The sequence below is a fragment of the Andrographis paniculata genome, unplaced genomic scaffold (assembly GCF_009805555.1).
Source record: "Andrographis paniculata isolate CXL003 unplaced genomic scaffold, ASM980555v1 Contig34END, whole genome shotgun sequence".
Classification (NCBI taxonomy): domain Eukaryota; kingdom Viridiplantae; phylum Streptophyta; class Magnoliopsida; order Lamiales; family Acanthaceae; genus Andrographis; species Andrographis paniculata.
Genome location: NW_026137567.1, coordinates 2,154,734 through 2,180,239, shown reverse-complemented (window position 1 = coordinate 2,180,239; position 25,506 = coordinate 2,154,734). Strand labels below are relative to the sequence as shown.

The 25,506-nt window shown below is 30.4% G+C and overlaps 2 protein-coding genes across 3 annotated transcripts; one reads left to right on the top strand and one right to left on the bottom strand.

Annotated features, from left to right (window-relative positions):
* The first annotated feature begins 2,837 nt into the window (after positions 1-2,837).
* On the top strand, positions 2,838-6,322 carry LOC127248658 (uncharacterized). 2 transcript variants are annotated; one of them, XR_007838129.1, is made up of 3 exons: positions 2,838-2,949; positions 3,801-6,054; positions 6,154-6,322. XR_007838129.1 is itself a non-coding variant. In XM_051271114.1 (2 exons), the coding sequence occupies exon 2, from the start codon at positions 4,230-4,232 to the stop codon at positions 4,872-4,874; it is 645 nt and encodes a 214-aa protein (XP_051127071.1). In that variant the 5' UTR covers positions 2,838-2,949; positions 3,801-4,229; the 3' UTR covers positions 4,875-6,322. The 2 variants fall into 2 exon arrangements, 1 of the variants encoding a protein (XP_051127071.1); XM_051271114.1 differs by having other exon boundaries at positions 3,801-6,322.
* A 5,701-nt stretch (positions 6,323-12,023) lies between these two features.
* LOC127248657 (probable alpha,alpha-trehalose-phosphate synthase [UDP-forming] 11) lies at positions 12,024-15,414 on the bottom strand. Its single transcript, XM_051271113.1, has 3 exons — positions 13,177-15,414; positions 12,824-13,097; positions 12,024-12,529 (listed from the first exon to the last, which is right to left on the bottom strand). The coding sequence occupies exons 1-3, from the start codon at positions 15,141-15,143 to the stop codon at positions 12,218-12,220; spliced, it is 2,553 nt and encodes an 850-aa protein (XP_051127070.1). The 5' UTR covers positions 15,144-15,414; the 3' UTR covers positions 12,024-12,217.
* Between the last annotated feature and the right edge of the window lie 10,092 nt (positions 15,415-25,506).

Here is a 25,506-nt window from a genome sequence, read left to right as displayed (position 1 = left end):
CTTGCAAAGATAAAAATATCAATATTAACTTACGCATTTTTACTAATAAATAAAATATTATAATTTTTAATCTATTATTAAATATATATATATATATAATTTAAACTAGTACATAAAAATATTATTCTATTTCACAAAATATCATATCAAAGTATTATTTACATTAAAATCTTATATCAAAATTTCGATTGTCAACCAAAATTAAACAAATCCATTATTTCTATCCCATTACATCAACCAATAGATGGTCATAAAAAATTGATACATTGCACATGCTCTAATTATATGAATATTTAAGTAATTTAATAAGATATAATTAATTTTTCATTTAATTTATTAATTATTATTTATTACCTTAATAGAAAATGACTTTGTTTGATGGGACAATTAAAAAATAATAATGCCTCATATGGTGATATGTAAAGAGTATTTCTTTATTTATAACAAATCACTCAATTTGTTTTTCAATTTAAATTTTTTACTATTTCTAAATAACATCAAAATACAAATAAATAAATAGAAAGATTTTAAAGAACTACATCTACTTTAAATGATAAAATCGTGAATTAGATTTTTTACTTACCACTCACTCTGCGGATTTCCACATCAAATAATAATAATAATAATAATAATAATAATAATAATAAGACAAGCACATTATGTAATTTATAAATATATATCGAACGTGCTTTTTTCAATAAATAAAATTAATATTATTTCATCCGTCAATTTTCAATAAATATATATATTCTTTGTCCCAACTTAATGTACCTATTTTACCATTCTGATCTATTACTAAAAATATTTATTTTCTACTATAGTAAAACTAATACATATATAAATATCAAAATATTCCTAATTTTTTTATAAAATTATTATTATTATTATTATTGTACTTGCAAGTGTAAAAATATTAATATCGTTTCACATACTTTCACTAAAACAAAAATTACCTTCGTCCGGCTTTAAGGATTTTATTTATTTTTTGTCTGTTGATATTTAAATATTACTACTTCCGTCCCACATAATTTGTCTTTATTTTCTATTTTTCTTCCGTCCCACATAATTTGTTTCTATTTTCTATTTTTCATCTGTCCCACATAATTTGTCCATTCTTTTTTTGAAAAAATAATTATACACTTTAATCATATTTTAAATATCATAATTTATAATTTTTTTAATTTTAATTAAACTATTTAGTTATTTTAATTTTAATATATAATTATTAATATCAAATAATATTAACTAATACACTTCTTAATTATTTCTTAATCATATTTTACCTAAATTCACGTATCTACAGTAACGTACTCAAAATATATGGGACGGAGGGAGTAAGTATTATATCAAAATGTAGTACAAATTAAGAAAATATTGCAAAAAACTTTCATTAGTGTCTTATAAAATTAATAAAATGATATTTGTACAAAAAATTATACAAATATAAAGATATTTTTAATATTATCTACAATGAAGCAAAAAATAAATGTGACCTTAGAGGCATAAGGATGGAGTGTAGTATAATTTTTTTCTTAATCTATTACATAAAATAAATATATATTTTGAGTCGAGATAAAAAAAAAATATTTTATTTCACAAAATATCACATCAATATATTATTTAAATATAAACTTATATAAAATTTCAATTTTCAACCAAAATAAAAAAATCCATTATCTCTATCCCATTATATCAACCAATAGATGGACATTGAAAAGTGATCCATTACACATGCTCATATGAATATAAGTAATTTAATTAAATATAAATAATGTTAAATTTAATTTATTAATGATTAATTATTACCTTATAAACAATTACTTAGTTGAATGGGTCAATTAAAAAAATAACAATCAGTGATCACGTGCGATATAGAGAGTATTTCTTTATTTGTAACAAATCAATCATATTTTTTTTTTTAATTTAAAATTTTTATTATTTCAAATCACTGTCAAAATACTGATAAACAAATAAGAAGATTTTAAATAGATATATTTACTATAAATAATAATAGCTTTGTGATGTGGATATGAATTTATGATAGTAACACCATTGGTTCAAATTAAATCTTATTTACCATACATTCAAAGAGTAGCTGGAGTTCACACATCAATTAATAAAAAAAATAAATAATAATAATAATAATAATAATAACAATAATAATAAGAAAAGCATATTATGTGTTCGATAAAGAATAACCTTGTGGTGTAAAGATTGACTCATTACCTGAGGTCATGGGTTTCAAGGACAAAAGTATCAGTATCACTACTAGAATTTTGTAAGAATGTCCCGGAAAATTGCCTCGGAAACACTTCCGAGTCTATTATAAATATTTTATTAACTTTATTTATTTTTAGTCTCGGTAAATCCGAGTCCATTGCTGGAGATTCCGAGCCTTACATAGAAAAGGTCTCGGCATTTCCGAGATCAGTGATTTAATATTAATTGGAATGAGAAGAGTCTCAGAATTTTCGAGGCTGATATATTTTTTCGATTAAAAAAGTCTCGGTACTTCCGAGGCTGGCATTTCCGAGGCCGTGTTTTATAGGATGATATTAATATTTTGAAACAAAAGTTTCGGAATTTCCGAAACTAATGTATTTTTCAATATCTTTTAGAAAAAAGTCTCGGCTTTTCCAACGCTAACGTATTATTTTTTAGAAGAAAAAAAATTTGGAATTTCCGATGCTAATTTTAATATTATTTATTTCAATACCTTGCCTCGGACTATTCCGAAGTAATATCTAAAGCCATTCAAAAAAAATCTCAGAATTTCTTAAGCAAGTACTTAAAATATTTAATAATTTTTTAATTAAAAGGTCTCCAAAATTCCGAAACTATTGTCTATTATTCCTCCTTGCAACCCTATCTTTAATTCTTCTGATTCTTTGGCTTCAATCATTCACTTGCCTTCGTTTCCACCGCCTTCCTCTTCATTGGCTTTGTAAGGTATCCTTTGTATAAAAAAATTATTTATTTCTAATATTTCTTTAGTTAGAATTTACACTATTTGGTTAGAGATTTAGTTACTCTTTAACATTAAACATCCAATGTTTATATATTAATTTATCGTTAAAGTTTAGCTAAATTCTTTTTATTTAGTTACTTTTTATTATAGTTAAAAATATATATTATATATTTTACTAATTTTTTTGGTTAAATTAATAAATAAAATGTAGTAATGTTATTTTATTGTTCAAATTGAGTTATGTTTTACAATTAGCTTTTAAAAATTCGAAAATAAATTTATATATTTAATTGAGTACAAGCATTTTTTATTTAAAATGCTACAATTGTTTTCCTAGTTTCACAATCATTTTATAATATTCACATAATTAGAATATATCTCTTATTAGTTTGTTGATTTTTTATATATCATGAATTGATTTTACATAAATATATTTTAGTGCATTTATAATTTGTCGAAATTTATAAAATTATCTAGATTATTAAATAAAGATTTGTTACATATTTTTTTTTAACTTTTTTAAGTCTATTTATTTTTTATTTAGATTATTTAAATATTTTAGAGATTTACATAATGTATTAGAATGCAACAATTTTCTATGTATTCTCCTAGTTGCAGGTATTATTTAAAAATTAAATATCATAACAATAAGCAACTCAATATATATAAATTTATGTAATCAAGTTGATTGTTTGTGGATTTTTTTTTTCAATACAAATTTTCTCTAATAATAACTACCGTGTTTGAATTTTAATTTATTAGATAATCAAATGCTTTTTCTTAATAGCATTACCTGACGTCCAATTATTTTTTTTACTGTTAATGTTCACAGTGCAAATGAACACCAACTCTCGAAGAGCATGGATGTATTCTAGGGAAGTTGAGGACCAAAACTTGTCCCCACAATTTGAAGCATGTGTGGCAGCATTTGTAGCATGGGCAAAAGCACAACACGGTTGGGTCGTCAGAGGAGAAATTTTATGTCCATGTTTGAAGTGAAAAAATAATAAATATAGAAGCCTCGAGGAAGTCACGGTACACCTACTCAGAAGGGGGTTCATTGCAAATAATCATATATGGTTATTTCATGGCGAGGTGTTGACATTTCCGAGTAGCTATAAGGTGGGAGTCAGATCCAACTATAATAAAAATGAAAGGCAAACCGATTGGCATCTACAGTTACGCCAGTTACTGCGAACGGCAGCGATGATGAGATCGAAGAGTTGCAGATTCTCCGTTTTCTGAACATTTAGATCAGGAAATGACATCTCCCAGATTAAGTAACGCACAACGGATGGCCGATAAACCCCTGTACGAAGGTTGTGTTGGTGAAACACAACTTTCAATTGTGATTGAGATGTTGCGCATTAAGGCACAAAACAACATATTAGATGTTGCATACGACGATCTGTGTAAAATGTCTCGGCGAGCACTGCCTGTTGGTAATAATATGCCAAAAGACTATTACAGCACACGAAAATTGACTTCAGATATGGGGTTTCCGACTCTGAAGATTGACAGTTGGGTGGATGGTTGTATGCTGTTTTGGAAGGACAAAGAGCAGTTAGACGGGTACGATTGTTGTGGCGTATCTAGGTGGAGAACAGGATCTTGGTGTAAGAAACTCCCAGCGTCACAGATGATCTACCTCCCATTAAAGCCACGAATTAAACAATTGTACGAGTTCAAAGAAACCGCGCATGCAATGCGGTGGCATGCTACCTACTCTAACCAAGACGGGCAAATGAACCACCCTTGCCACGGTGAAGTATGGAAACATTTTGATCGTACTCATCCGGATTTTAGTCGAAATCCTAGGAATTTGCGTTTTGGACAATGTACTGATGGTTTTGCACCGTTTAGTACTTATGGTGGGAATTACTCGTGTTGGCCCGTTATATTCTAACTCTGTACAATTTTCCACCTGGTACTTGTATGCAGAAAAAATATGTGTTTCTATCAGTGCTCATTCTTGGACCAAAGAACCCCAAGAAGCTCATCGATGTTTATCTTCAACCTCTTGTCAAAGAGTTGGTTGATCTTTGGGAAGAAGGGTACGTAATATATGATGTATACACAACGCAAAATTTTCGGGTGCGTGCTGCTCTACTGTGGACTATTGGTGATTTTCCTTCGTATGGTATGGTGTCTGGATGGAGCACGGATGGGATGTTAGAATGTCCTGTATATATAGATGACAATCCAACGCATAGACTACAATGAGGAAGAAAAGTTTGCTATTTTGATTGCCATCGGCGATATCTTCCATCAGATCATCCGTTTAGGAATGATAGTAGAGGATTTACAGGAGGAAATGTGGAGACTGATATGGCACGAGGTCGTTTGTCTGGGAGGTGGTATGGGAATGGCTTCGCATGATACCACGAGTTGTGAATGATCCACTTGGAGAACAAACACGGATATGGACAGGTACACAAATGGACAAAACAGAGTATTTTTTGGGATCTTCCGTACTGGAAAGACTTACTCATATGACACAATTTAGACATCATGGACATCGAGAAAAATATGTTCGATAATATTATACATATAATTATGGAGACACCAGGAAAGACGAAGGACGACATGTACACTCTTTGTTATCGGCCTGAGCTTTTGATTCCACCCGATGGGGATGGTCCTAAAAGAAAGGCTACTTATGCGTTCACTCGTGCACAATTGCGTTTGTTATGTCAGTGGGTGAGCTCCATTAAATTTCCAAATGATTATGTTTCGAATCTAAGGTGGTGCATCGATGCATCGGGGATGGGATTGTCAGAAATGAAAAGTCATGATGCACATGCATTCACGCAACGACTTATTCCTATTGCAACTCGTTTTATGTTGCATGACTACTTTTGGGAAGCATTGACTGAGGTCAGCATATTGTTCCAAGTACTATGTAGTAGTACTTTGTATCAGCAACAACTGCGTGAACTTACACAGTCTGCACCTCTTGTGCTATGTAAGTTGGAGAAGATATTCCCACACAATTTTTTAATACAATGGAACACCTAATTATCCATCTCCCAGAGGAAGCTTTACTCGCCGGTCCAGTGCACTAGATGGATGTACCCATTTGAACGGTAAATTTTCTGAGCATACACTATAATTGATCACTCTGATGATTTTCTGGGCAAGTCAATGATCATAGTCCTAAACAGTGTATATATTTCATATTGTAGTTTTCTTCATCACTTGAAGAAGAAGGTGAAAAATAAGGCCCACGTCGAAGGTCTATTAGTTCAATGTACTTTGTGGAGGAGCTTGCTGCTCTTTCAACTTTGTACTTTCAGAAAGAAGCATCATCGAACACGATTGACTTCCTAACACATTTATATATTTCTTTAATATCAAACTGGATTTTATATATTCTTCAAGTAGTTTATATTCATTTATTTGGTGTGTTGAATATTCATCACCAAATCCTTGCCACGATTTTGCCTCTTCAAAGAAATCTCAAATGGTAGAAGGGGGAGTAGAAAATTTTTCTCGAGGCTAATTGCGGATATTGTGCTAAATTATTGAGAGAATTAAAAATAAAAAATAAATTAAATTAAGAAACTACTCCACTATCCTATTATATCTCACTATCCCATTATTTTTAAAAAAAATAACTGTAATTGAGTAAGTGACATATATTGAAAAAATTGCATTAAAAAAATTGTAAAAATCTACAGAAAAATGAGAAATCTATGTCTTTTGCTATAATTATATATATATATGATATGATAGGATTCATGTTTCTTGCATTTATTGTATTTTTCAGAATACATATCAATTAAAAAAAGGAAAAACAAATATTAGTAGTTTGAATGTACACAAGTTTTCAAAAATATTATTAAAAAATTATGATTTATAATATATGTATATAATAATAAAAATCAACAAAATTACATAATACATCATTATCAATAATATTATCACCATTTTCCATACATCACAACTAAAATTATTAAAACTACATTATATATATATATATATATAAACTAAACAAATGCGTATATATATATATATATATAAACTAAACAAACGCGTTCATTACTTCTGTAGTCGATTCTGATTTTTTAAGGGCACAGCAAAATAAAAATTAGGACCTTTAAATATATTTATAAATAATATTTTTATTTATTATTGTTGAGCACAAAAAAATAGTGGATAGGTTTTAGAGAATGGGCCTGCCAAAATTAGGTTAAGATTTATTCGAAAAGTCTAGCGGGCTTTTTGAAAGTCCAAGTATGACTGCAATAACCGGGTCGGATGAGTCTAAGGTCGGATGTTAAGGTCAAACCTGGTCGGATTAATCCCAAACGTCGGACGGATGAGAAGATGGGACGTCGTCGGGACCAAATAAGTTCGGATATTTAAGTTGGATCTAATCGGGATAAATCCCGAAAGTCGGGTGTAAGAAGGTCTGTCAAGAGGAAGATCGGGCAAGGAGGAAGTATAGACAGACGCAGAGGTCTGTCAAGAGGACAGTCTGTCCTTCTGAGGAGATAAGACAAATAGAGCCGATCGGTTGTTCTGTGATCGGGAACACAGTTGGTTTGATTCTCAATCGGTTAAATAGGTCGGATGGTCCTAAGTCGGTTGAGCAGGTCGGGCGTCCCGCAGTCGGTTAAGTCGGGCGAAATGAAGTTGGGCAATGAAGTAGCATATGTAGGTCGGGTGAAAAAGAGCAGTTCTGGGGCGGTTGGAAGAAGTTGCAACTGGCGAACGGTTTTTGAAGGTCGGACGTGGTAGGACGATTGACACACGTGTCAATAGAGGAGAGCTTTTGGAGTGGATAACAGCGGTTATGGTAACCGACCAGATAACGGTTCGAACCGTTTTTTCAAGGGGTTATTTAAGGATCCGGTACTGTTCGAAAAAGAGGATCTTCAATCAACTTCAACTAAGCAAAGTCAGATTTGGGAATCACCATTTTATTTTCCAGTCTTTATTTTATACGTTCCTATTGTTATTTACATATTCTACGGTGTTTAGAGATTCATAATCTCAGGAATTAATTCTATCAAATTCGAAGATATTTCTCTATTTTCGGATTTTACTTTTTTATTGTTAAAAAATACATCAACAATTATAAAATATAAATAATAAAAATAATTTTTTCTAGTATTTTTTTATGCAAAAATATCAGTAACAATAATAATAATCTTACCTAATATTTTTTAATGTAAAAAAAAAAAGAAAAATCTTAAAACAAAAACAATGGCCCCTAAATATATATAATGATATATTTTCTTTTTACCTATAATTAGAATACAATTTTTTAAGTAAAACATTTTTTTAATATTTTTTAGATACAAAAATATCAATAATAGTAATATTAGTTGTCTAAAAAAATTTAAAACAAAAATAAGATACCATATATATAAATACTATATTGTTTACCTATAATAATATATATATATATATATATCTATACACAAATGCACGAAAGAATATTTAGAAAAACTTCAAAATTTAAAAGCAAGGAGATTTAAACAAAAATCTCACAACTACCTAATTTTTTTTAATTTTTAAAATCTTTTTTACTATTTAATTTTTATAATTTTTTAAAATTATATTATTTTAATTTTTAAAAAAAACAAACTTAATTTATTTTTAAAGTATTTAATTTTTACGATATTTTAAGAAATTGTACTAAAATATAATTTTAAAAAAACATCGTATATAATTTATTATTTTTAAAAAAAAATTACCAAAAATATTTTTCATTAAAATTCTCTTTTTATCGGATTAATCATTTATTTTTGTTTGATTATTTATATATCTACATTTTTTTTTAGATTTATCAAATGAATTCTTTGTTTTATCAATCAAGAGAACTAATTCTCATTCTCTACTCAATTTCATTTTTCTCCAATTCTATCATCTACTTTCATTTATATGCAATTTCATTCTTCGTACCAAACCACTTCCTAACTCTAACTCTATAAGTATCAAGGGTTTGTTTCTTTTGTGAATATATTTAAACACCTTCTGTAAACAAAATTAATATATACAATTTTTCACACATAACATTAAAATTAAAAAAATAAAATAAAATCCTTTAAACTAAAACACAAAACAATGACACTCTAAATAACTTTTACATATAAATATTTTATATATAACATAAATATATATTGGACTTGGACAAACGCCCCTCTGGTCCAAGCCTTAGTTCAAACAATTTTTGGCTCAATTATTTAAATTTAATTCTAATTTATTTCTAATTACAAATAAATATATATATAATTATACAAATATTGCAAATTGTCATACAGCCCAACAATTTTATACCAATATAGTAAAATCACTATACAATGTGTGGCAATATTTTGTAAATTTTTTTTTATTTTTTTAATATCGTGGGAACCCACAACTCCTACTTTTCATGTGTGTTCTGGGTAAACTTTCGGCCGAATCTAATAACCTACAAACTAAGTCTAACAAAATAAATCATATTAGGCGAAACATATGCGGCATACAACATTGAATTCGAATGCTGTGTTGATTTCGGCTGACAAAATTTCTTATAAATATTAGAATTTCGATTGTTCGATTCATCCCACAACTCTCAGCCCGCTAAATTTTCTATAACCACCGTAATGACATATCAATTAAATGTATTTATCTTTTATGGTAGCAATATTATTGAAAATTAATCGTGAAAATATTCGTTACAAAATGTCTTCTACATTTTATTCATCTATATTACGGAATATAAATTATTCCAAGTTGGTAAAAAAAAAATTAAGTTAATATACTGATAGCAATTAATATTTTATTACGGTGCATGTGTTAAGACATGGTCTGTTAAATTTCAATAAGTTGAATTAGTCTTAAGTTTGTTTAGCTAATTTTTAGAAGTATTTGATTTGTTCCTATTTTCCAGTAATTATAATATCATTTTAGTTGCTGATTTTTTGTATTCGTTGCATATCGGCCTATATAAAGGCTATTTAGTCATTGAATAAAAAAAAAAAAGTTTTCAAGCTTCAATCTAGATCAACGGCATGATGTATTTACGATCTTGGATTTTAAGTTGGGATTTGAATAGTAAAATTTTTGAATTTGAATAGTTGTATAATGTGATATAAATAGGTGTTGATGTGATGTTTTGAATGTAAAATTGATTTTTAGTATAATATAACTTTAATTTTAGTTGTATTTATGTAAATTTTTATTAAGTTTAAATGGTATTTTTTAAATATATTACTCTAAAAATATTTTGTGCCTAATTATTAGCCCCAAAAAGGATTTTTGTATTGTATTCGGATTGAATTTTCAACTTGTGTTTATTTTACTAGTTTAATCTAACTAAATAAAAGGCCTTACTACTTGTAACCACACAAGAGATGCAATGTTAGCATATAGAGCTAGCAAAAATTGACCTGATATGATAATTCGATACGAACAAATTGAATATGGGTGAGAGATTTCTACCCGATTATGTATATGATTAATACGAATCTGACTCGATAATAAATAGGTTGAGTTATGATTGAGGCCCTTAACTTGAACCCGACAAGACAACTTGATTCTAATATATTAATATTAATTAATGTATTTATTATATATGTAAAATAATTTTAATTTAATAATTAGTCTACATATTAATTTGAACTAAGTTCAATCTTAAATAATCCAACATAATTCACTGACACATTACACTAGAATCGGAAAAAGTTAACATATCATGAGAACCTGACAAACAAAGTTGGATTTGAATCAAGAATTTCGACTCAATTATCTAAACGAATCAACACGAACTCGATACGATAATAAACGGATCAACACGAATCCGACATGATAATAAACGGATCAACACGAACCCGATACAATATTAAATGGATCAGATTATGATTTAATTATTTAACCAGTTTAAAGTATTCAACGCAATACGAACTATCTCATTGTCAGGTCTAGTTGCATATATCATATATCCATGCTGACCACAAATATCATGACGATATGGTGTCACGAATGTTGATGTTAGTAATATTTAGAATATATATCCTTAAATATTTTAAAAATTATATCTCAATAAAATATAGTCATATAAATATTATTTTTAAAAAAATAAACTTTTATATAATACAAATATATATTAATTTTTATAAAATATGAAAAATCTTAAATATAGATAAAATATTTATTAATAAAAAATAAAAAATAAAATATTTTGAGTGAATTCTATATATAATCTATAATGTTATATTTTAAAAAGTTAACTAAATTGATTATATTTATTAAATATATTTTAAATTAATAAATTTTATTAAATATAGAAAAATACTACTATCATGTAAAGTAGAATAAACAAAAGAAAAAGTCAATTGTTTTGAAATAGAAGAGTAATATTTTTTTTATGTATTCAAAAAAATAGATTTCAATGTACATTATTAGTTTTTTATATTATCAAACTACTTATAAATAATAATTCAATATACATTATTATTTTTTATACTATCGATTTATCACAGACAGAATTAATTGGAATTAGTGTAAAATTAATTATATATTATGGGTTAATTCATCTAAAATTTTCGCATACTATCGTACTCTCGTATCAACTTTTAAAATTAATTTATTTGTTCAAATTATTCTTGTGTAATAATTTAATTTTTTTTTTATATCCAACTTATCGGTAATAAAAATTAATTTTATATTATGGGTTAATTCATCTAAAATTTTCGCATCTCAAAATATTTTTTTCTTTATTCTCTATATAAAATTTTATTTTCTTAACACCTCCCTGCTAATTCCCAATTACTCCCTTTCATATATTTCTACACTCATTTCATATATTTTTTTATTTACCTTACTATCGTACTCTCGTATCAACCTTTAAAATTAATTTATATGTTCAAATTATTCTTATGTAATAATTTAATTTTTTTTTATATCCAACTTATCGGTAATAAAAATTAATTTTATATTATTATTTTATATCAAATTACTCCAAATCCTATGTTATTATTTTATGGAATTAGTGTAAAATTAGTATTACATATATAATCATATTAAATTTCTCCCAATCCTAACTTATTATTTTATACTACAATAAAATATAAATGAATCGATAAAAGTGAAACAACCTAAATTTCCCTTTCATGTATATAGATCAGAACAATACCAAAAAAAAGGTGACAATTCTATTTGGTAATAAGATCAAATGATCCATCACCATCACACTATATCTCTATCCTCTCTTCTTTCCTTCATATGTACAAAAAAACATCGACAAACTATCTATACTCACTCTACTTCTACTCTCATTTTGCTGTCCGATTTCGAAATCGAAGTCGGAGTCGAAGTCGAAAGCCCCTTAAGCATCCGCATAACTTCAAACGAGTCGTCGAGATAATACTTGGCCATGCTCGGCTTCTGCCCCACCGTGCACGCAAACACCTCCGCCCCCTCCGCCAGCCCCTCCCCACACCTCCCCACCGCCTCGAACATATCCTCGTCCGACCTGTCGTCGCCCACACACAGCACAAAGTCCGCCGCCTTCCCCCTCTTCCGCATAGCCGAGACAAGATTTTGCACCACCACGCCTTTGCTCACGCCCTACGCGCACACGCATTGTTTCGTTACAATAATAAGATGTTAAGCTCAAAGAAATACTACCTCTGTCCAGCTCCAAGATCTCATTTACATTTTGCATGTTGATCTTTGAATAGTAATTTTTATATGAAAACGTAGTACAAATTAAAGAAAAATGACAAAAATACTTCTGCTAAAAAATATACAATATAAGAATATTTTTAAAGTTAAGTACAATGGTAAATGATTCTTAGAGCCGGACGGAGGGAGTATGCATTATTAAAACTTTTAGGTGAGATGATCATTTAATGATCTGACCTGAGGTTTCACTTCGACAATTTGCTGGCCACTTTTGACGACCACGGGGTCGTTGGCGAGGACGCTCTCAAGGTGATCGAGAAGCTCCTTCGCCTGCCACAACCCGAAGTCGGGATCGGCTTCTTGATGATGCCAAACCAACGCACTCTCCTTCTGCTCGATCGACGAACCGTCCGTCGCCTCCGTGTAATGCTCCATCACCGGCAACACAATCTTTTTCCAGTCCAAATCGATCGCCAAATCGCTCGACTCCCACTCTGAATTCTTGCTCCATCTACAAACAACACCAAATTAGTTCTCGATTCGACGCCTAGATTAAAGCTTCGCCGTTTAAAAAGAAATGTAATACACACCTATTTAAGTAACCGTGCTCCGCCGACAAACCGAGCCCTTGGCATTCCAAGAACCATTTCGCGAGCGAATCCTTCCCTCGTCCGCTAACGACAAACACGGTATTGCTCGGATCGTCGCAAAGACTATTCAAGACAGAGATAACCTCTGGGCTCGGAGACTTGTCGACCCTATCCGGAGGCATCATGGTACCGTCGTAATCAAGAAGGATAAGCCGGCTACGGCTCGTATTGTAAGCCCGAACAATGTGCTCAACCGATAGCTTCCGAAAATTCGGCCCCAATGCCACGACCCTCGAGCTCAACCCGAATCCGATACCCCAACACCGTTTTCGGTAATGATCCGAGCACGCCCGTTCGAGATCTTGGTCGAAACTCCGAGCCCAATACGCTACGTCGTGCGATGCCACGTACTTGTAATGCTTCTCGTGGCGCAACTCTTTCTCCATTTCCGACATTATCATTACTGAAGCCATGGCCTCCGCCATGCGGTCGATGTCCCATGGATTCACGCGGATGGCGCCGCTCAACGACGGCGAGCATCCGATGAACTCGGAGACGATGATTGCGCTCTTTTTGGGACCCGTTTCGACGAGTCCTAATGATTTGTTCAATTCCGGGGTGCCCTGCCTCGCCACCGTGTATTTATACGGCACCAAGTTCATTCCGTCCCGGACGGCGCTCACCACAACGCATTCAGACACGGCGAAGTAAGAGACCTTGTCCTGAAAACTCACCGGCCCGTTTATACAGACAATCGGTCGATACCCTTTCTCGCCGTACCGAGCATTGATCGTGCACACAACGTTGTCGATATCTGTCTGAACTTCGCGGATATCGTTCCCGCAGCTCCGAGGGGCGTTCATGATCTGTACCAATACTACATTTCCTCTGTACATATGATTCTGCTCCAAAAGCAAACCGAATGCCGAAAGCTTCAAACTTATCCCTTTGAACATGTCCAAATCGTCGACGCCGAGGAACAACACCTTCCCCTCGTACTTCTTACACAAATCCTTGATTTTGTCGGCAGTTTCCGGCAGCGACATCACCGATCGGATCTGTCCCATGTGGATTCCGACAGGGAGGATTTTGATGCTTACAGTTCTGCCGTAGTAATCCAGTCCGATGTAGCCTCGCCTCGACTGATAATCGAGGCCGAGCATTCGGCTGCAGCAGGACAAGAAATGTCGGGCGTAATCGAATGTATGAAATCCGACAAGATCGCAATTCAAAAGTGCCCGGAGAATCTCCTCCCGGACCGGCAATGTCCGGTAAATTTCCGACGACGGGAAGGGGCTGTGGAGGAAGAATCCGAGCTTGATGCGGTGGTGGCGTTTGCGGAGGAATGTCGGGAGGATCATGAGATGGTAATCGTGAATCCAGACATAATCCTCGTCGGGATTGATCACTTCCATTACTTTGTCGGCGAAAACCTTGTTGGCGGAGACGTAGGCCTGCCACGTGGCCTTGTGGAAGCGGACGCCATGGTCGGGACTCAACGGAAGCATGTAGTGAAACAGTGGCCATAGGTAGTGCTTGCAGAAGCCGTGGTAGAATCGGTTCAGTAAATCCGGCGGTAAGAATGTCGGAATACATCCGAAGTTCTCGAAGAGGCGGTGGGCGACGGCGTCCTGATCCGTTGGATCGATTTCGACGCTTAAAGATCCGACGTACAGGATTTCGACACCTGGCGGAAATCCGTCCCTCAATTGCAAAATTAGGGCTTCTTCATCCCAATCGAATTCCCAATTGTTATCACTACGGACGGCTTTCAGCGGTAGCTTGTTCGCCACCACTATCCGCCGCCGCTCCGGCAAATCGGAGTCGGCGCCGGAGCCGGCATTGCTCGAATCGTCGAAATCGGAAATGATTCCCGGTACGGAAATCAAACGAGGCAGACGCGGCGGCTGCCGATCGCTCGAATAGTCGTCGAGGTTCAACAGATCGAAGCACGATCTCGACAGCATACCGAAAGAAATAAACAAATAAATAAATAAATAGATCGACGCACCGGCGGAGAAGAAGACGGCGACAAACTCCGATTCCTTGAAAACAGGGCGGCGCTCCGGCGAGGTGCAGTAATGGCGGTCGACGATTCCTGAATCTTCGCAATTAGGGTGAAGTCGAATGAGGGAAATAGAAGAAGAATTTTGTAATCCTGGAAATTTGGATTATCATATTTAACGCGAGGAACGGCGAAAGGGAAAGGTCTGAAATTCTATTAAGGAAGGAAGGTGGTTCTGGTTATGGCAGACGGATAAGAACGGCGGACCGACCGCCTTACTGAATTTAACGGCCACGATTGACATCAGATATTAATTCCTTTTTCTATTTTTTTTAGCAAAAAAGATTTCTTTTAAAATTAACGCATGGTTAATACGTATAGTCGTGTTGTTACAAAACGCTTTTAGGTGTGCTTGTTTGGGGTTTTGGATTTTGAGTTGGGATTTAAATAGTAAAAATTTTGAATTTGAATAGTTGTATGATGTGATATAAATAGGTGTTGATGTGATGTTTTAAATGTAAAATTAATTTTTAGTATAATATAAAAAATAAAAAATAGGTGTTTGATTTGATGTTTTTAGGGAAAAAAAAATAGGATGAATAGTGGAAATCTAATCCACTCCCCAAACAAACACACCCCAATATATTTTATCGGTCTCTTAACAATCTATTCATTTTTTTATTTTGGTCCGTCTTATAATAAAATATTAATTTTCTTTTTAATAATTGTACTATCAATCTAATATTACAAATACTTTTTCAATTTACAATATATTACACAAATGTCATTATATTTATATCATATAATACTAATAGTTTAATTTAGTCTTTTTACTTTTATTTCTACTTTATTCCAATATAATACTAATATTTTTAAAATTCAGTCGAAAAAGCGAATGAATATATAGAAATGAGACAGAGAGAGTATATTCCTTTCATTTATATAAAATATACTTTTTTATTTTGATATGTTTTATATAATTTATTATTTTTAGAAAAATATAATTATAAATTTTAATGATATTTTAAATTTTTTAATTTTAATTAAATTATTTAATTATATATCAATTTTAAATTATAATTATATTTATTATGTAATAATTATTTTATTAATACATTATTTATTTATTTATTTATTTATTTATTATATTTTATCTAATTTTTTATATTTACAATAATTTAGATAAACAAAAAAAATTTGGAATAAGAAAGAAGAACTTAATTTTTAATTTAAAATATTATATTAAATATCATCACTTTTTATTTTTAATTATTCATTTTATCATTTTAGTATCTTAATTTTTTATAATATGTTTGTTTGCCTTTTTTTAATAATTGTATTTTTTATTTTAATAAAAATTATCTACTACAATTAAAAAGTAAATAGATTTAAAGGTATAAATATCTTTTTATTCTTTTATTGTATAATTATCTATAAAATACTAATATTTTAAAATTTATATTCAAAAAGTAAGTGACGATTACATTTCTAATTAATGGAGAGAATATTTGTTTTCATTTAAATTTTATTTTTCAGTGATAATTATTTATCTTTCACGATTCAATTTTATGTATAATTTTTTTAAAAAAAATTATTATACTAATTAATTATCTTAATTTTAATATATAATTATATTTATTATACGATAATTTTTTTTACTAATATATTTTTAATTATCTAGTAATTATATCCTTCTAAATTTTTAAATCTACATAAAAATAGACACCATAGTCCCGAGGAGGAAGTACTATTCAAATTTAAAATCATATCTCTTGTGTCTATGTTTATTTTATTTTATTTTATTTTGTGAATTTTGAAAATTTTATTTGAATTTGTTGTTAAAATCATAGTATTTTATCGACTATTTTATGAGATTTTTTTTTTTTTTCAAAAAGGTGATTTCAAATAATAAAATTTTAAAAAAAAATTGACAAAAGAAAACCTTTTGTTGACATTGATTTAATTTTTTATTCTTTTGGTACATGAAATCTTGTAGCACCTAGGTCATTAGGAGTGTTTGTTTCTATATGGAACAAAAATTATTGGGTTCATTTACTTGTCGAGTTTTATACCTGATTTTACTATTATAATTTTTTTTTTCAAAAACATCAAATCAAACATTCAATTTTTATTTATTTTATTATACTAAAATTTAATTTTAGTATCAAAACATCACATCAACACATATTTATATCACATCAAACAACTATTTAAATTCAAAATTTTACTATTCAAAATCAAAACTCAAAACTAAAACATCACAAGTAAACATCGATTTGTAGGATTTTTACTAAAAATATTATATTTTTTTATATAAATAATTATATAATAAAATAGGAATAACAATGAGTCGGGTTTAGCCGGAGCCAAGACCGGACTCGAATAGATATTGTTGGACCTAAGACCTGATTTGAATTCGGCTATACCTAGACCCGACTCTAATAATATCCGATAAGACTCGATGGATCCGACAGACTCAGAAAAAACTTTACAATTCTTAAATTTTAATTTAGAATTGGACTGAACACGGACTCGATATATATTAAAAGTTATATATTTTATTCAAAAATATTATAATAAATAAAAAATATTTTTAATATAATTTATATCATTAAAAATAGCTGTAATACATATAATTGATATATTATTAATATATTAATCAGATTCGAATAGAATTTACTCTTAGATCCGAAATTTTATCTGAACTCGATAAAAGTACACAATTTCCGACCCATACTCAAATCAACTCGACCTGACCCCAAATAAATGGATCGTATCTCAAATCTAGTATATATTAACATAGTATATAAATCAAAACTAACTCAAAACTTTAATATCAAATCAAAAAAATTAAATAAACCCTCAATTAAGCTTATTAATATTAGCCTCCTAATAAATAAGTAGAGTAGATTTGTATTACTAATAAATATTGCACATTAAAATTATTAGGCACATTGCTATATATATACTAGATCTTTAAATAGGTCTCATCAATTAGGCACCTTAAAAGAACCAAAATATCAAACATATATATCATTAATTATTATATATAATTAATTGATATTATTATTATTATTATTATTATTATTATTATTATTATTATTATTATTATTATTATGAATGTTGCATGATAAGTTTTTAATTATTAAATTAATTCAAATTTTATTAACTATATTTAAAAAGTTTTATAAAATTGGTGCAAAAATAGCTTGGAATAATTTAGATAAAAATAATAGTTGCAGATAATAGGTTTAAAGAAAAATGTATTATAAATTGAATAAAATTATAACGTTTGTTTTTTGTTTTGCAATATTTTTATTAATTATTTACTGTGCAACATCTTAAATTAAATAAAAGAATTACAACCTTTTCTTTTGTTTTTTTAGGTGCCTTTGTTTGTATTCTAAATAAAAAAATATTATTATTGATCTCGCACAATTATTAATAAATATATATTACTACATTCGTCCGGTTCAAATATTTCATTTACTTTTTGCGAGTTGATATTTGAATATTAATTATAATATCAAAACGTAATACAAATTAAGAAAAAATTACAAAATACTTTCATTAATGTCTTACAATACTAATAGAATGATATTTTTACAAAAAAATTATACAAATATAATGATATTTTTAATATTAAGTACAATGATGCAAAAGATAAATGTGACCTTGTATTTTACTAGTTGATGAGAGTTCCTTCGGAAACAAAAAAGGTCATATAATATTTAAATTTCAATTTCAAATCAAAATCAAACAAAACCCATATTTTGTAGTATTTTTTTGTTTACATATATTTCTTAAATGAAATAATTGTTGAGTATATATGAACTTTGTGTTTGTTCACAACTTTGTTTTTAAATGATACAATTATCTAAATATTATAAAAATATATATATAATATATACACATATTAACATAATATATGAACTATATATTTTATCCATTCAAAAAAAGTCATAATTCAACACAAAATTAATAATTCTTCAGTTTCAAACACCGCACAATATTTGATTTCGGCACGAAAATTTAGGTGGGTATTACTAAGTATGGTAAGTTGGGAATTAGGTGATGGAATGAGAGAGAAAATTGTATATTTATTTATTTTTTGTTTGGTGATATGGTGGGATAAAGTATGAAATAGAGATTAAATATATTTTATTATTTTTTATTTTAGAAATATTGTAGAATGTTTGAAAGAAATAAAAAAAAATGTTGTAGAATGTTTTGTACAAATGGAGTATTATTTTTTAAATTACCAACAATAATGTATCATATCCTATATATAATTATAGCAAAGGGTGTGGACTCACTTTCTTTAAAAGTTTTGAAATCCTGCAATCTAAGAATTTTTTTAAAAAAAAAATCTTTTTTTTTAAATTTTGATTTTTGTACAATTTTTTAAAATTACAATCACTATTTCATTATTTTCTCTTATTAATATTATAATTAACAATTTTTATTATATAAATTTTCATAAATTTTTTATATTTAATTACTTTATTTGTTTATTAGATTATAATTCATAAATAAATTAATAATATTTTAGTAACAAACATATGATATTCTATATCCATTTTTTAAATAATTTTATTTAAATTTAAAAATTTAAAAAATCTAATGAATTTTAAATTAATTTTATATGTATATCGGTGTTTTCAATTTTTTTTATTTAATTTACTTCTTAATTTAATTCATTTTTTTATTAATAATTATATTTATATTCATATTTGTATGGTTATATTAATGAAAAATAAAATATATTTATAAGTTAATTTAATAAAATAAAAAATACAGATAAAAGTGATAGAGGGTAATACGGTTAGAAAAAATGGGTAGTAAGATGATATAGTTTTCATGATATATATTCTATCTATATATATTTGATGTATTTGAGATCAATGTCAAATTTATTTTGCTTTGGAATTATGTTTTATATACGGGTTCTTTGACGAATTTTGATCATTCTTATTGTTCATATTTTCTCTATTTTTTGTTTAATAATTTATTTTTTTTCTATTATTTTGCAGAAGCAAAACGTTTGAAGATGGAATGTGCTACTACTTGAATAGTCTTCCCCGCCGGAATGTTGACATATGTTAATCGACCAATCGATTGCTAATGTAATTTATCTTTCGTTCTATTTTTTTGTTTTTTTTCCTTTTTGATTTATTCTATTTATTTGTTGATATATGTTAATCGAACAATCGATTGCTACTGTAATTTATCTTTCATTCTATTTTTTTTTATTGTATTCACAAAGTTTGACGTTTTGGAAGACGTTTTGGGAGATAGTACAATTTGGATGCGATAAGATATTCACAAACAGTGAGTTGTTGCGTTTGGCATCGAAGATATCGCCAATCATTAAATTCGATAAGTTTTTTTAATTTTTATATTTATTTTGATTTTGTAATTATAATTAATTTAAAATATTTGGATAAATGTTGCTAAATATATATAAATATGGAGAAATTATTAGATTAAATTTCATTTTTGATTTTAAATGCTTAATTATTTGGATAATTTTCTATAATATTAAGATATTTTGTCTTAGTTAGAAATATTATATATATTAATTGAATATTTTTGAATTATTTTTTATTTGTATACATATATTTGGGTATTTATTTTATTATTTATATGTGTTATTTTGTTAGTGTTAATGTTCGAATATTTTTCTTAAAATACTGATATCATGGTAATTTTATATGTGGACCCACTTTCTTTAAAAGTTTTGAAATTCTACAATCTCATAATTTTGAGATTTTTTTTAATTTTATTTTTGTACAATTTTTTAAAATTACAATTTACTATTCCATTATTTTCTCTTATTAATGTTATAATTAACTATTTTTATTATCTAAATTTTTCATAAATTTTTTATATTTAATTACTTTATTTTTTTATTAGATTATAATTCATAAATAAATTAATAATATTTTTGTAAGAAACATGTGATATCCTATATCTATTTTTTACATAATTTTATTTAAATTTAAAATTTTAAAAAATCTAATGAATTTTAGGTTAATTTTATATGTATATCGGTGTTTTCAATTTTTTATTTAATTTAATTTAATTCTTAATTTAATTCATTTTTTATTAATAATTATATTTATATTCATATTTGTATGGTTATATTAATAAAAAATAAAATATATTTATAAGTTAGTTTAATAAAACAAAAAATACAGTTATAGGATAAAAGTCGGTTAAAGGAAATGGGTAGTGGGATGATATAATTTTCATGGTCTATATTTTATCTATATATTTGATGTATTTGAGATCAATCTCAAATTTATTTTGCTTTGGAATTCATATTTTTTTTACAAATTTTGATCATTCTTATTGTTCATATTTTCTCTTATTTTTGTTTACTAAATTTTATTATTTTTCTATTATTTTGCAGAAGCAAAACGTTTGAAGATAGAATGTGCTACTACTTGAATAGTCTTTCCCGCCGTAATGTTGACATATGTTAATCGACCAATCGATTGCTAATGTAATTTATCTTTCATTCTATTTTTTTATTTTTTTCCTTTTTATTATTCTATTTATTTGTTAAGATATGTTAATCGAACAATCGATTGCTACTGTAATTTATCTTTCATTCTTTTTTTAATTATTATTGTATTCACAAGGTTTAACTTTTTGGGAGACATTTTGGGAGATAGTACAATTTGGATGCCAGAAGATGTTCACAAATAGTCAGTTGTTGTGTTTGGCATTGAAGATATAATTTTTTTTTTAATTTTTATATTTATTTTGATTTTGTGATTTTAATTATTTTATAATTGTTATGTATGAAATTTATAATTAGATTAAAAAGCTCAAAGTAGAAGAAGAGGTGGGCCCATAATTGGGTTGTTAGACTTTTAAGGGGGTATTTAAAAAAAAATCGGGTGAAGTGGACGATTTTCCAAGAAAATCGCAAGTCGGATGGGCCGCAAGTCGGATGGTCCGCAGGTCGGACGGTTCATAAGTCGGACGATTCGCGAGTCGGATGGGCCGCAAGTGGGATGGTCCGCAGGTCGGACGATTCGCGAGTCGGATGGGCTGCAAGTCGGATGGTCCGCAGGCCGGACGGTTCATAAATCGGATGATTCGCAAGTCAGAAGGTCTGCGGTCGGACAAATAGGTCGGTTGGTTTGCGGTCGGATAAGTTAGTCGGAAGATCTGCGGTCGGACTGGCAGGTTGGTCGATTCGCAGTTGGATGAGCGAATCGGTTGTTGTGGAGGTCGGATGCTGCGGAGAGCAAGTGAGAACAGTAGCTTGGTCGGTTGGGCTACGTGGGTAACAAGACGGTTAAAAACACGTGTCAGCAGAAAAGGAATTAGCAGACGGTTGAAGGGAGGCGTTGTAACCGTTCAGGCGACGGTTCCAAGGATTGTTTCAGAGGAATATTTAAGGATTGGAATTTGCAACTGAAAGAGGATCTTCAATTATCTTCAAACGACAGCAAAGTCAGTGATTCGGGGATCATCATTTAAATTTTCAGTCTTTTATTTTCCAGTTTATTTTTCTGTACCGTACAGTGTTTAGAGATTCCTAATCTCAGGCACTAATTATATCAAATTCGAAGATAATTTCTTATTTTCGGATTTTACCTTTTATTGTTGAAAAAATACATCAACAAATTGGCGACCACAGTGGGAGAAAGGCAAGATTGCTGATCCTACATCAACAGAGAATTTTATACGACTGAGGTCCGGCCGAATCATCAGAAAGATCACTATGGCAGGCTCACAACCTCAATCATCATCAGTACCAGTAGGAGAAAATATTTCACCACCTGTCATGCCAAATCCAGGGGAGATTCCCCAACCACCTACCGATTGGTTGTCTTATGTTCAACAATTGAACAATCAGCAAACTTTGGCTATGCAGAATATGTTGCAAGAGCAACAGAACATCATATTGCGCGAGCAATAGAATCTCATGTAGAATATGTTAGATCAAGCTTTATCAAGGGTTACTCTTCAACCCACTCAAACGCCTTCAGCAATATCACCATCAAGAATGCAAGCAAATTTCGCAGGGCCATCATACGTTGACAGTACATTGCCAAGCGCCACAACTTTCAACCGAATAGATAGGGGAAAGACTCCTCTAACTTTCCCTAATAATGTTCCTTTGGGACCAAGAGTTGACAATCTGCAGCCAAATGTTGTCAAGGAAGAGAGGCAGGGAGCACATATTCAGGATCCTATCTTTATCCCTGATCAACAAATCCCTCGTGTAGATCCTAAAGAGATTGCACAAGTGTTGAGGGTGCATTTTGGTTTGAATCCTTAGATGGCCAATCGCGTTGCTTATCAAAGACCTTTCCCCGAAAGGATCATTAACGATTATCCACTTCCAAGGAATTATCGGCCACCTGATTTCCATGCTTTTTCAGGGGAAGACGGATCCTCCACCATAGAGCATGTGGGTCGCTTTACAGCACAGTTGGGGGAAGTTGGAAATAATCCTTTTTATAAACTGCAATTATTTGGGTTATCTCTTACTAGAACAGCTTTTTCATGGTTTGTAAATCTGCCACCTGGGCAAATACAAAATTGGGAAGGTTTGGAAATGGCATCTCATGCTAGATTTTTCAATCATTTACCAACTGTTTCTCTCACCGATTTATTGGAATTGAAGCAATACCCAGAAGAGTCAGCCTCACAGTTTATTGAAAGGGTGCGATTGATGAAAGGGCGTTGTCCTACTATAATCAATGAAAAAGAAATGACCAATTTAGTGGTTAGAAATATGCATGGCCGCCTAAGAGAGGCACTCACTGCTCATGATGTAGAAGATTTGGCAAGTCTCGCTGCCAAGGCTGGACGTTTAGAGTCCCTTTTCAGAGAGAAAGATCAGAATTTCAGGCGTAATAAAGTTCAGCATATGGCGAGTATGGAAACAGAAACATACGACTTTGATTATGATCAGACAGAAGAAATGGCGGCCAAAATCATTTCAGGAAAACCTTATGTGTGCTCTAAATTAAAGCCAGTGCCAGGAACTGAAGGAAGAGAGTAACCTACATTTGACAATTCAAAGGCTGATGAAATTTTGGATATTTTGCTAACTGACGGCTAGATTCGAATTCCAAAAGGGCAAACGTTGGCTACTAAGGAAGAGATCAAACGGAGACCATATTGTAAGTGGCATAACTCTTTCACGCACAATACAAGTCAATGTACTCATTTTCGAAATGAGATCCAAAAGGCCATTATGGCAGGTCGGCTCAAATATATTACTTTGGGTGTAGAGCAACAACATTTTCCAAAAGTAACCACAACAATGGTTAATATACAAACAAGTCCTAGATTGGGAAAAGGAAACTCATCAAATAGTGGCCGACCAGAAGAAAAATTCAAGGTTTGTGAAAACACAGTGGCTGAAAATGGGATAACCAAGATGGTTTTTTTAATGTGGAGTTAAAGGAGCAAGTTTTGGTTCGGGACCACCCGACTAGAAAGACTGGCTTGGTCGGGAGCAAATGGACTCGAAATAAAAAACCTTTACCAATTGATGTGGATCCTCGTTTTCCAGGCATGAATCGTACTCAGATTCGGAATGCCAAGCGCAGGTATGCTGCGAGGTACAGGGATAAGGTCTCTTCATCAAAGCAGTGGAATGATATGCAAGGCGCTATTAATTCCCCGGAAGAAGGTCGGTCCATACGGGTCGCCTCATCAAAGCAGCCGAACGACATCCGAAGCGTTGTTAATTATACTGAAAGAGGTTGGTCCATTAGGGTCGTCTCATTTGAGCAGCCAAATGATGTGCAAGGTGCTATTGATCCTCTGGAAAGAGGTCGGTCCATAGAAGTCGCTTCGTCAAAGCAGCCGACCAATATGCGAGGTGCTGCCAGTTATCATGAGGGAGGTTGGTCCATAAAAAACTCCTCCTCAAGGCAGCCGAAGTATGTGCAAGGCGTTTTTGAGTGCAATGAGGGAGGTCGGTTCATACAAAAAAGAGGTAAAGGGATATCAGATGAAAGAATTGAAGGTTTCATATGTCAGTATTGTGAGCGAATTAACATCAATCCATCTCTGGAGGAATTTCGTTTGGAATCTCTGACAACTCAACCTGAAACTGTTACCAGAGACAAAATTCTGGAAACAGATTCAAGGTCTGTCAAGTCTCGACTAGGGCCACGAGTTCCCTGCCGAATGACAGGAATTAATTGGATTAAAGAAGAACCCCTGTGGGCAAGTCTGGTGGATGATTTTATAGAAGAGCCAGAATGGGCAAAGATTTCAGATCCTGATTTTCAGTCAGAGGTTCCTCTAATAGTCTTTCATCCCATTCCAGAAGGCACAGCGTC